The sequence below is a fragment of the Manacus vitellinus genome, unplaced genomic scaffold, assembly GCF_001715985.3.
Source record: "Manacus vitellinus isolate BGI_N305 unplaced genomic scaffold, ASM171598v3 scaffold_12_pilon, whole genome shotgun sequence".
Lineage (NCBI taxonomy): Eukaryota > Metazoa > Chordata > Aves > Passeriformes > Pipridae > Manacus > Manacus vitellinus.
The window spans coordinates 2094115-2108136 of NW_021938949.1; the positions used below are offsets into that span (position 1 = coordinate 2094115).

At 42.0% G+C, this 14022-nt stretch overlaps 1 protein-coding gene across 1 annotated transcript in view; it reads right to left on the bottom strand.

Moving 5' to 3' along the window:
• OXSR1 (oxidative stress responsive kinase 1) overlaps positions 1–14022 on the bottom strand; it is a 73567-nt gene that overhangs the window by 14334 nt on the left and 45211 nt on the right. The window contains exons 6-11 of the mRNA XM_029957804.1: positions 12934–13043; positions 9417–9518; positions 6689–6822; positions 4811–4859; positions 2150–2215; positions 1780–1902 (exon numbers count right to left, since the gene is read on the bottom strand). Of these exons, the coding sequence (XP_029813664.1) occupies positions 1780–1902; positions 2150–2215; positions 4811–4859; positions 6689–6822; positions 9417–9518; positions 12934–13043 (584 nt within the window). The remainder of the gene's footprint in view (positions 1–1779; positions 1903–2149; positions 2216–4810; positions 4860–6688; positions 6823–9416; positions 9519–12933; positions 13044–14022) is intronic.

Genomic DNA, 14022 nt, shown 5'->3' on the forward strand with positions numbered 1-14022 from the left:
GAGGGATTTACAGACAGGAGGAATTTACACCCTGTGTTTGAAATACAGCCAAAAACACAGGATAAACACTAGTCCTCAATAGCACCACCATATTCATGGCAAAAATCAGAAGTTTGTACACAAGTCTTAGAACTGCTTGAAAAGGGATCAAATTCAAGTACCCAGGCAGACATGCAGTGAGGTTGAAGATGCCACGGTGCCCTTCCTGATATCCTTGAACATATGGGTTTCCCAAAGTTCTGTGGTATATATACATGGGGTGCCTTCAGAATCTACATTCAGGTAACTCAATTAAGACCCCCTACACCAACACCCCCCTAAAGGATTGCTGAACAGGAGACCTACAAGTAAAAAGGCCAAGCACAGCCCAAATTAGAGCAACCAGAACAGACAGCAGCACAAGGAAATATGCCAAAGCATCAAGAAAAAAACTGGTTTGTAAAGGAGCTTGTAAACATGTGTGTCAATCTGCTTCTTTCTGCCTAAGAGGAATGAAACAAGTACTGTTCAAAACACAGTAAACAGGGTTAAGTCATAGTACCCTGAGCTTAGAGACAAGATACAACAAGTTCTAAGTAATCTCTGAAAGAGAATTAGGGTCTCTTACAACATTGCCTCCTAAAATTTGATCATATTTAAACCTACAAAAGGAATTTAGAAGAATTCAGCTTATAAAGCACCAAAGCAGTAGCCACCTGGTACCAAGATCTTCCTTGACTGTGTAATATGAAGCTGGACACAGTAAGCTCTTTAAAAAGTCACGATAATTGTTCTCACAAAGAATGGAATTATTATATTAGTAGTGGCTTTTAAAAACCCAAGCATTTCAAAAGATGCTAAAAAGATGCAAAATCCTGCATTTAATAATTAAATGCCTATTCAAAACAGTAGCAGAAGGAAGACTAACGAAAGAGAAATTAAAAAATTTGTAAAGGAATAAATGCTTCAAACAAATACTGAGGGTTTTTTTCTCTTTTACAGTGAAAAGCTTCCTCTAAAAATCCTTCACTGTCTCACTAATTCAATTACAGGATGATTAAAACCCAAGGTTTACTTCACGCCACCTGCTGTAGTGAAAAGGGACCAGGCAAACCATCACAAGCAAAACCCACACTGCTGACTGCTGGGGGAAGACAGCCTGAAAATTCACTGCAATCTTTTAGCTGATCATTATGCATTACTCCTCTGTGCTCCTGGGGATTAGTCTGGGTTTGAGGGGCTTTGTGCATGTGTTGGGAGAGGGGAAAGTGGTGATTTTTTGAGTATTTTCAAGTGCTGGACCAATCACTCCTGTGACTTCAGGGATGCTGTAAGGTTTTCAACCAGGACTAATTGATCTCGGTGTAACTGAGGAGATGAAACCTTGTGTGCCATAAGCACAGGCCCTATTGATTTTAGCTCCATCCTGGAGAGGGCAGCAGGACAAAACCTCTCCTGATATTTCCAGAAGAAAGCATCTCAAATAGTCAGCACCCTTAAAGGGAATGTGTTGGCTCCAGTGAATTAGTATGCTGAGCTGGGAGCAGAGCAATGTGAGAATGCACATTTCCAATTACACTGAACATCCCTGGATGAGACCAGCTGTGCCCCACAACGATGACAGAAAAGATCAATACAATTTCTTCAACCTTCAGTCTTCTTTCTCTGCTTCAGCTCCAAACTCCACGGCAGGGATTGTAATTTGCTGTGTATCACACTTCAGACCACGTGCTTCCCAAATACATTTAGACGTACTACAAGTGGAAAACAAAACAGAGACAGTGAAGTTTGAGGACTCACCCTGAGCTGTGAAATTGCTGCTCTGCCTTCCTCACTTTCTTCATCTAGTTCATCATCACTCCATTCCCAGCCACCATCTTCAGTCTTATGAAGACGCCCACTGGAGCCTGGGACCCTCCGGACCTGCTCAGAACAAAGACAGAGAGCTTGTATCAAGCAAACAGTTTCTACAGTTGGTCTTTTTTTAGGAGGTACAGCACCAGAGCATCTTCAGGTTGCATCACCTGCCAGGGCACCTGAGTATTTTATTGAAATGTCTAGTTTTGTATCTAGAAAATGCTGTACTACACTAATTATCATTAAAAATGTGAACGCAAACCTAAAATACTAGTACAACAGCAACAGCAAGAGCCCGGGAGGTTTTCAATACCTTTTTGGATCTTTCAGTGATTGTTGGTGCTCTCTGCAACATCTTCTCTTGCAAAAATTCTTTATTCTGCAAAAGAAAAAAATACCAAACATTTGCTTTGCTGAAAATGCCCTTTGATTCCTTCAGTGTCTCTGATAAAGTAACTGCTAAGCTATTTCTAGCAGAAAGTGGTTCACGTGTCTCACCCCCATACTAACCACTTCCTTACTCTCAACTACCATATATGAACTTTCATCCTAAATACCTTTTCAGGTAGCACTTGACACTTTCCCTTTGCAAAGTGATATGGAATTAACAACTGAGGAGTTGGATATTATTATGATTTACTGGGAAACACACTTATTATACTGCAGCATCTGACACCCTGCTGAGGCATTTGGCATTCTTCCACCAGCAGATACTACACCACCTGGATCCAACCCCTTTGCTTTATCTTACTCCTAAATTTATGCCTGTCCAACTGTCAAAGGCAAACCTCAGATGTCAGGCAGGCTGGGATGCAGGAATCCCTTTATGTTGGAGTAATAAGATCGAGGAATTAGGGTAGCAATATTGAAGTGGATGAAAAAACATACAGCATTTATGTTTAGAGAGGAAGTCAATGCAGCGATCATGACAGATTAAACATTGGGAAACTGATGTGATGCTTTATTGTATTAAATTTCCTCTTCAGCAAGATGCTCCAGACTGGAATGTGGGCTCCTGGTAGTATAATTTTCTGACTGCTGGACTGCAGGGCCAAACTTCAGGCTGGAGAGGAGGTAGGAGAAGCCAGGTAGGCACCGTGGCATTGGCACTGGGATTTAGCTGGGTATTCCACAGCACACGAGTGAGGATGGAAAGCCCTGTTGTCTCTGACCATGCAGTGCTCCCAGAACTCCCCTGCAATGGTTGCTTGCAGGCAGGATGGGGAGTCTCAAGACACATGCTGTCATTCCTGATAAGTGGCTCTCAGCATTATCAAACCATACTTTCACATAACATAAACTGCATTTAAATATATGACTCAATATAGATGTGTAGAAGTTGGATTCTTCAGCCCTCAAGTTCCAGCTGTCAGCTTGGCAGTGGCTGATGTATGACAGTAATTGAACCCTAAGTGTGAACTGGAACACGTTTTCACTTCAGATGCCGGGTTAAGTATTGCCTCATTTGCAATAATGTTAATTTTCTATCACCACACATGCTAATATGTTACTCTACGGCAGCTTAATGAAAGCACAAAGGAGATTTAACACACAATGAAGTGTAAAGTGATCCAGAACTCGCATAACAAAACAGAGAAAGGTCAGCAATGTGTAAGCCATCTTGTCACTTCATACACCAAGTGTGCATCCAGCATACACATGCCTAAAATCCCACCACAGACAGTGAAAACCCAGTTAATATTGTCAAGAGCCCAGACATCAATTAAACATGCCCTAAAGCAAACTGCTACATTTCATAAACTGGATCAATCTCTAGACTTCCTTAGTTCACAGAATTATCAAATCACAGAATACCCTGAGATTGAAGGGAGAGGCAGGGATCATCAGCTCCTGGCCCTGCATAGGACAGCCCCAAGAATCCTTCCACGTGCCTGAGAGTGTTGTCCAAACACTTCTTGCCCTCTGCCAGGCTTGATGCCATGACCACTGGCACAGGGAGCCTGTTCCAATGTTCAGCCACTCTCTGGGTGAAGAGCCTTTTCCCTAATATCCAACCTAAACCTCCCCTGATGCAGCTCCATGCTTTTCCCTCCGGTCCTGCCACTGGTCACTAAAGAGATCGGTGTCCACCTCTCCACTTCCTCTCATAGGAGGAAGTGCAACCTTCCCTTGGTTGCACCTGTTGGATTTCTGTCATAGAACATCCAGCTCCTGAACAGATATCTGGATTGGCCACTTCCATTTAAGCATCTTAATCTGGGAGTTGAAAACTACTTTGATTAATTGGTGATGCAGCCGTGCTATCCCAAGCATCGAATCTCTTTCTGACAGTTTAATCTGTATTCTGCTACAAACCCTGTGCATTTTGATCACAAACATGCCACAATAAAAATAAGGAAACAGAAAATATTTCCTCAGGCCCATGAAAATACAAATTCTCCCTTGTATTATTCCTGTCTCCCTCAATAAGACCCTGCACATTGCATATGCAGTAATCTCCAGGCAGTAATTACATAATGCTTGCTGGCAGTTCACTTCAAGGCTAGAAATGGGAGTTTCCTACTGTTTTGTATCACAGGATCCTCGCTTTCCATATGGCAACACAGGGTGAAATAGATTTAGGTAGCCCTGGCACAGTGGGCCTCATTCACCCTTTGCATACAGACTAATTATAGAGTTTATTAAAATATAAGTTACACTCGCTGCCACAGAGACCTTTATGGTTGGACAGGCAGCCAGGATGGAACCATTACAAGAGAAGAACAAAACCAAAAGGCACACTGAAAGACATTTAAATGCTGAAGAATTTCTAGATAATTTCTCTAATGACAGCACACACAGGAGGTACAGAAGGGGGGTTTCATTCTGTTCCTTCACAATGACCCATTCAACTCACTCAGCTATGCTGGCCCTGAGTGAAACAGCCCACACTCTTGCCAGTAAAGCTGTCACCACACCTATCATGCTTCTGAAAAGTCCTCTCCACAGATCAGTTTAGGAAGTGTGTCCTTACCTTTGCTTTCGTGAAAAATTTGTGTCTTAAGAGTTCTGCTGCTGTGGGTCTGTCAATAAAAACAGATGCAGAAAAGACAATTATAAGTGCTCCCTTTCAACACAACGGTCTTCCAGGTTGCTGTAGCTTCTTGTAACATGGCATCTCTTAAGGGCATCAGCTTCTCCTGCACAATTCCCTAAAAATTAGTCAATGCATTCCAAGTGAATTTTATAACACCAGCAGTCTTTTAAACACTCAGTGTATTCTGACCAAAGCCTATTTTGTTCCAAAGCAATTAGTTACTTGGGACTGGGGGGGGAGAAGTTGCCCCCTTTTTGATGCTGAGCTTGAGACTCTTAGTTAAGAACAGGATCACAGAAACAATTTGCTCAAAATTGAAATCACAGAATCATCACCTACCACAGGAGTGCAGCACTCACTGTGTGCAAGTAACAGCTATTTCAGAGATACTTGATTAAATGTGTGTAATTAGTTCTATTAAACACAGGCGGGATGATCAATCTTTGTCTATTGGAATAGGCACAATTACAAACTATTTTCTCCTTTAAGTCAAACTTTGGAATAAATACTGGGAAGTAAGAGACACCCCTTGGTCAGTTTAGGAGTTTTCTAAAGACTCAAGCCCAAATGAGAAAGCAGCAGCTTAGAGCATTTCCCACACTGCAAACGGTGCTTAAACAGTAACAGAGTTTAATGAGTAACTTGTAAAGGCCATTCATCTCAGGGTTTATTTCATCTCAGACTACTCTAACAAAAAACATTCACCTTATAGCAAGGGAGTCCCTAAAATTATTAAAAAGCAACTGCACTAAATTCTCCTCTTTGAGAACTCATGGAATATGCCTCCTGCTCCCAGAGTCGGGATGATGCCAGTGGCTGTTAGTGGTGCTTGGGGAGAGAGAAGGGGTGTGCCACGATCCAGAGTGATTATGTATAATCTGATCAGCACACATCCTAACCTGCAGGGATAGGATATGCTTTAGAAAGGTGAAAAAATATCATGCTGTGAAAAAGCCCCAGCTATCAGCATTTATCAAGCACTCCACTGGATTCATTAAGCATTTGAAGTGCATCACATGATGTGTGAGAAGCCTGTGCTCCTGGATCTGACACAAGAGGGAACTGAAAAATGTCTTCATTATTATTATTTTATGAAAGCGCTTTTTCCTTTCCAGAATTAAGTTTGCTTACTGAGGAGGAAAAGGAGGGGGTAAAAAGAAACCCTAAGAGGTATTAAAAATGACACAACAAACACCCCCTCAGTGCTATTTCCTACAATGCTGAGTAGTCAAGATATTGTTCAAGGAAGGCTGAAAGTGTCATCAGGTCACTTAAGCAATCTGCATTGATGAAAACATGCTGGTAAAATTTGCCAGTGTTTTTCCTAATTTCTCCTCCAAACCAAATATTACTTGTAATTAAACAAGCCAAAACTACACTGAAAGCCTTCTTTGCACTGGCAAATTTTAAAAAAGTTTATTTACGCAGTTTTGTAAGAAAACACACATTGCCCAACCTGCAATTTCTAGTTTATAAATACAGAGCAGTTTTGACTGGGAACAAAACATGAACTGCAGTCACCTGCTGGAGGTGGCAAGGGGAGAACAGCCCTGCCCACACAGTGGACTGGGATGCACTCTCATTAACCCAAATGGGGGATGTGTGCCCTGGCCAGGCACCATGCCAGACATTTATCCACAAAAATAAGGACAGCCAAGAGAATTTGTTGCCACACAGCAAGACTGCTGTGTTCATTGTGACTGAAAGGCTGGAGGGGCAGAGAGTGCATCAACTTCAAAAAAACAGGGAATACAATGAGGTTTGTGAGTTTGTTGGGGTTTTTTTAAAATTTATTTTGGTGTCACCTGTTCTTACCTTTTTTCAGGGTCTTTTTGTAGGCACGATGAAATCATCTTCCTAAATGATTTCCCATACTTCTTCAGCATCTCCTTATCTTGCACACCAGTTTCCAAAGATGGGGGATCATTTTGTAGTGTCAGCATTAAAACCTGAAAGAATTATGTCTATTGGCAATGAGATTTTTCTTGGACTTTGTTAGAGACACATCTTGGGAAAAATGTACTTTTAGATAAGCATTTTCATCAAGCATCTGAGTCCACCAGGATGTGTTAGCAATTTAAGTTACTCTTTCCCATCCCATCTCCTGGCCCACAGGGGAGCCTGTGGGCCAAACACAAGGTTGGGATGTGATTTCAGGCCTGTTTAGTGTGATTAAAGGTGCAAGCAGAGCAGAACATCTACCAGCTTTCCTCCTTTGAGATGAGCAGTTGTGCAAGGCATTTGAATCAGTATACCTCCCTGCAGGTATTTCCTAGCTAGAAATCAAATTAATGTAAAGGCAGAAAGGCAACCTAAAAAAATACAAAGGTTTACTTCCATGTACCAGTGCAACAGCAGGTGAAGACATTTCTCACATAAGCACCCATCAAGCCAAGCTGATTATTTCCTTCACATCACTTAGATATTCTGAAGGAAAGGAAGAAAATTACTCATTTCCATTTCCACTACAACTTGTCACCTACATACAGATGAATATCTATTTTTAGAAAAGGAAGCAGCACGTAGCATATTTAAATAGCTTTCAACAGCTATATTGCTTAGGGCAGCAAAAGCCCATCAATCTAGCTGGAATTATACAGTCCATGACAGAATTCCCTGCTTTTTTCAGCACTCCTTGGAGGGTCACTTAATGCATGGGTAATTTTGCTACATAACAAAATTAATCTGCAGTGCAGTACGATTGCATTCAATAAGTAAAAGAGAGAACTCTTCTTTGAAGGCTACACAAGTGGAACCCAAACCTAACAGAATTAGGGACTCAATTCTATCTACCATATACAGCACATGATACTAAATAGGTGATGTTGGTATTCAAAGCTTCATCCCAGGCATTCAAACCACAATAAACAGAAGTACAACTTGCAGAAGCTGCTGAAAAATGCTACCAAATGCACAGAAGGAAATATCAATGAAAGCAGTAACAGCTAAACCAGCAACACATTTTCCTCAACTCCTCCCTGCTCTGCCACAGTCTGTAGGAACTTTGATGGCATTTCTGAACCACTCAGCTACTCAACAGTCCCTACACAGACATGACAAGTCTTAAAATTAATTCTATAAGAGTTAAACCTGTGCAAAGTCCTGGTATTTAAAGGGATACATGGATGTGCCTGTTCTGAGTTGGGAGTTACTGGATTTCCAAATGCTATTGTAATTGTGGGGTGGGAGGGGATTCACCCAGGTCCTGAAGAGGTGACCCACAACTCATACAGCACTCCAGCAGGCAGGACTCAGAAGAGGGAAGTTTGTCCCATGGTATCACTGAATGATTTGTGTTGGAAGGGACTTAATTCCAATCCCCCTGTCGTGGGCAGGGACACCTTCCACTAGCCCAGGTTGCTTCAAGCTTCATCCAACCTGGCCTTGAACACTTCCAAGGACGTGGCATCCATAATTCCTCTGGACAACCTGTTCCAGTGCCTCATCGCCCTCACAGGGAAGAATTTCTTCTTCACATCTAATCTAAATCTTTCCTCTTTTAGTTTAAAGCTGTTCCCCCTTGTCCTATCACTATCTGTCCATGTAAAAGTCCCTCTCCCAGTGCCAAAAACAGAGGGACTTGGCACCCATAAGCTTCATATCCCAGGTAATTACTCTAATCATAAGCTGTGGGGGTATCAAAAGGGGTCTCCACCCCCTCGTGTTTGATCCAAGGGAGCATTCCTCCCAATAAGAGAAGCAAAGAGGGTGGGCCAAAGGGGCTTAAAGTTCTGTGATTGAGACAAGGCCTCATCAGATATCACAAAGGAGGTAAGAAAAAAGATCTCAAAGCTCTGTAGACAGACAGGATGCTTCAGAATTCAACTGGTGAGTGTCAGTTCTTAACTTTAAGAGGTATCCTCCCCCTGAAAGAGCAGCATGTTGGAAGTAACTCCTTGTTCCAGAGTCAGAAAATAGGGAAAGTTAGCCAAATTATAAGGCACTCTGAAGTTCAAGATATTTGACAAAGATTTTTGAAGTGACAGCAAAAAGCATTTCCTTCACTTCAACCTTAATAAAACACCAGTGTTGCCAATACCACACCATTTCACACTGATGTGGTACTTTGCACTGCACGACAAGACTGTGTTGGCGTTAAACAAAACTAGAAATTCTTTTGGATAACTGGGAACATGAGAGGCATCATGAGAATTTCTGAGAGGTGTCAAGAAGGATTATCAGTGCAGGAAAAAGAATGGCTCGCCATCCTAGTGTCACTGGATGCCAGATAACACATTCTGGATCATTATTTATAGCCCTAAAAACATCTGCTGCCTTCAGAGGTTCCAGGATTAAAACACGCAGCGTTTTCCTCAATAATGGTGAGACTCAGGATCTAAGTAAAAGCTGTGCAGTTTCAGGCAATGCTGATTAAGTGGTGTATTTTTAAAAGGTGACTTCAGATAAATCCAAGAACATCATGATCCACAGGTGCAAGTTGAGAGGACAAACTCTTCTATACAACATGCCGGCCAAATTCTTGGAAACACCCACAGAACACACTGATGATTTATCTTGCTCAAGTATTTGGAGACCTGCTCACCTTCATCGGGGGGTATTTATGGTAAGGAGCTGCCCCTGTAGCCAGCTCGATAGCAGTGATCCCAAAGCTCCAGATGTCTGCCTTGAAATCGTATCCTCTGACCTGAAAAATACGAAGAGGATGTTAGTCTGTGCCTCTTATTGTCCTACACTACAATCCCTTTCACCCTTTCCTTCCATTCCCCTCAAATTTGGAGAGACCAGCACTACAGAGATGGAAGGAAGGCTTTCTCCCTCCTCTCTTCCAGCTTCTTGTACCTCGAGGAGCTGTTTTAGAAGTGACAGTCTGAGGAAAATCGTGGTTGTGGACTGTACAACTAAGACAGCTCTGCTGTAAACCTCTACATGTGCAGAACATAAAGGGGCACTGGGTTAAACCAGGCTCTGACTTCTACACAAAGACACAGAGAGTCATTAAACAGCATAATGAAACTCCCATAGTTAATAGATGGGCTGTTACCCCTCGGGACACACGGCTCACTACACTTTTAGTCAACCGCTTAATCAATGTGACTGCAAACATGCTCCATCCTGGAACTTCAGGACACACCAGCTCAGTAAAAGCCCCCTGCTCCTGCCTGCAGACTAATATTTCCCTCCACTAATTAACAGTAGCTTCTGCACTTGACATTAAACACAGGCTTGTTCAGGAAAATTTATAGCATTTACTTCCCCTCCTGCACAGGAAAAAATATTTCATATGCCAAAGCAGTTACTTCCTCATTATTATTAGGTAATATTTTGGCACTTGCTTTCTCCGCTGCAGGGGAGAGACACTATGTACTAACTTCAAGAGCAGCCACGAAAATCAAAGCGTTTTGGTTGCTCAGGATGGCTTGTATTCCTTCTCATTAGACTATGGAAAAAGGAGAACTGAATCAGAGCAAAGCTAACAGGGACATTGTGCTCAGCTAACCTAACAAGCTTAAGAAAGACACTCATTGTGAGGAAACCAAACAACATTCCCCAAACTACCTTTAGGATAATCTTTAATTTTGGCAAACAAACAAAAAACCCTCCTGCACTATTTGTCATGTAATACTGTAGCTGAACTGAAACTTACTATAGCAACACAAATTTATATCTTGCAGTAATGCCTCCAACACTGTAAGCATCATTTTCACGAGGCTTAAATGTCTGAAATGTTTCTTGCAGTGCCTCAGTTTATGAGTGCTGTGATTTTGAACAGGTTTCAAGCCAGTTAACTAAACAAGCACAAATATGTAGTATAATTTAAAAGAGCACAGGGCAAGAAGAAATATGCTGTATGTGGGTTTTTTCCCCCCCTCACATTATTTTTAGGTTTTAAGAATAACTTTGGGACATTTCTTAGCTCTGTTTTTCAGTTAATCTTGCAGCACATCAATACACTGTACAAAACCCCATTCCCCAACGGGATATTAACTGTGTGGGGGGTTTTGAATTATTTCACATAATCCTGCTTGCAAGTGAAAACTATTAAGTTAAAAACTGTCTACAGCAGTTCATCTTGACATCAGTCCAATACATGACTCACCACCCTGCAGTTAGTTTATATCAACATCTATTTTTCTCATCAATTTTTTTTTTTGCCATAAATCTGTGAAGTGAACATACATTAAAAGACAACACCGGGTCATCACATATTAACATGGTAAAGGAAATTAATGATGCTGAAGCAAACCAGGTGCAATTGGGTTGATAATATCTACGTATCTAAGGCCAACCTACAGCAACCCCTTTGTCCCTTTTCCCTGTTGGATCTAGTGGCTCAGGGTGACACCTGCTGGAAGGCAGCAAGATGATCTAATGGTCACTGAAGGATTTCACATCAGCATCCAAAATACTGCTTTAACATCTGATATTTGCATCCAGTTAGATGTGCACAGCCTCGATGGAGGTATTGCACTCCCTAGACAACCTGTCTCCTCTGGAAACATATCTGTGGGGGACCACCCCTCACTTTGTCACTGAAACCTTTATTTCCCCTTTATAGCTCGCTCCTTGGGATTTTTTTTCCATTTTGTCCTGAGGATTGCAGCTGCAAAGAGGCTGGAGCAGCACCAGTAGTGCTGCAGCACCACAGGACACAACTGACAGAATATCAAGGGACAACTCTGATCTGGCTTTGGAAACGCCAAATACTCTATTTTTATTTATTCTTAAATCAACATTAAATTAAAAAATCCAGAAGAATATGACAGTGGAGCAGTTCAGAATCCAATTTACAAAGAGATCCTGACTCAGGAAGTGTGTCTTTCTTCTGTAGTGTTAGACTTACACTCTGAGGATGTTGCAGCAGTGCTGTAACGCACCAGCCCCTCAGTGCCACCGTGGGGAGCCACTGGAAAGGCCAAACACTGAAAAAGCCTTTAATCAATAATACATTTAAGCTACTCCAAAGTTACCTCCATTCCTCAAGAAGTTTTAGATATAGGAAAGGATGCATTAAAGTGCTACCACAGTTTTACCTCCACTTCATTTTACAGATATACATGGGGATCTTGTTCAAGTTCCTCTTAAGCTTCAAGATATTTTATTGCGAACAACAGCAAGGAGAAAAGTAACAAGGCGGGATTACTTTAATAAAACACTGTTTTCCCAAAATATTTTTGTTTAAAAAAATGTGGAAGGAAAAATGGAAAAACATTTATAGCCTGTTATAATTCAGCTTAGGACACCTGTCAAAAACCCTGAGTCCAGCCCTCTGTCGAACTGATTTTAAGGGAATACAGGATAGTTTTCAGAATGCCCACGGCACTGAATGTCAATGCCATCAACAGCTACTGCAAATGCCCTGTCAGGACTGAGAGGTAATTTTGTTTGTGGATCTTGCTCAGAAATGGGCAATGATATTTTACAGTAAACAGAGCTTCCAGGTAGCCTTCATCAGAAGTCACACAGACAACGCTTCTGAAGTTTAGTCTAGAAGCAGTGGAGGACAACAGGTGACATATCTCCACCCAAGGGGAAGAACTACGACATCTTTTAGAGAGCCAAAAGAGCAGCGAAGGAAGGGGGAAATGCAAGCATTCCTCAGCTTTTACAGCCTGGATACTCACGAGCCAAGAGAAGCTAAATACCTGAATAAAGTCAACTGCATGTTATTTTCCTGTAATAACTCCCCACTTTGACACGTCCCAATTAACTACCCTAAACTGATGTTTGCAAATGCAGAAGAGCATGTTACTGAGCTGTGAATGTGCATATTTACCACACGTGAAACTATTTATATTCTACCTCATATTTATGCAAGAGGGAGGGGCAGGTTAATCTTCTTTATGCAACAGCTGAGCTGTCTCAATCTCACCTTAAGCAGGAGCCTGAAGAGAAGCAATTGGGCAAAAATCTACTGAACACTTAGTATTTCACAGTACAAGCCTGTCTGCAACAGGCAAACTGAAGAAAATTCTGTGGTTTTAGGAAAACCTTACAGGATGCCAAATTATCATCTTAGTTTGAAGCAAATATAGCCATTGCTGATAACAGGGGATTCCAGGTGCAGATCAGCTCAGAGGACAGTAGGAAAAACAATTCACCTGCTCCATAACTTCTGGTGCCATCCAGCAAGGTGTGCCCACAAAAGTTTTCCTGACTTTATTCCTGGTAATGTCACCACCAGTGGCCAGAAACGCGCTAACGCCAAAGTCTGAAAAGAAAACAAAAGCAGAATTTAATAAGAATTTATTAAGAACACATCCCAAGCAAACTGAAGGGCTGCCCCCTCTTTCCCCTCATATTCCCAGCCACCTATTAAGTACCAGACCATGCAGTCACGCATGAGGAGTTTCCTAATAAAGGAAGAATGATCAACAGTTAGCAAAGAGTGCTGGTACACGAACTGCCATTCAGCAGCTCGCCATTCAGTTCCTGGGGACAGCAGAGCTTTCAGCCCTGGCTGGCAGAGAGGAAAATTCCACTTTCCCTTACAGCCCACTGGCCACATTAGAGCCTGCCTGTGCTCCCCCAGCAGACCTGCTGCTGTACAGACCTGCCCCTGCCAGCCACAGTTTATTTAATTTGCATACATTCGTAATGAGAACTGACCCTCCATGAGCATCCTGGTAACATTCCCAGCAAGGAAGGTGGGTGCATAAAAAAATTACTTGATAACATGTAACTGTCCTAACTGCACCCTGCAGATGAGGTATCAGCTCCTTATTTTTGATGATTTATTACCAGAACATGTTTTCCTTGATAACCTCCCATGGCCCAAATGCTCCTTTAACAGGAGCTTGAACTAGTTCCTGGTGACACAGCAGCATTAATTCACGTGCCCCCCAACCAGCTCAGGGAAGCCTCACAGACAGGTATTCACACCCTGCACAGCATCACCCTCACCTGGAACATCTTTCACAAGCTGAAGGATGCTCAAGGATGCCCTTTCCACTCACTGGTAATTGTATTTCTTAAGGTAAATCACTCTTATGTGAAAACTATGCTGTCAAAGGTAACCCTGATGTCTTATGCAATTAAGAATTAAATGGAAGACAGGATCTGTTACCAGCAGTAGCAGTATGCAGGGATAGCTATGGGATACAGTATGTTTGTTGAGAGAAGACCATTACAAAAGATTTGGCAATCAAGTCATTCAGAAGAGGATGGCACTTGAGAAAAAAAAAAAATCA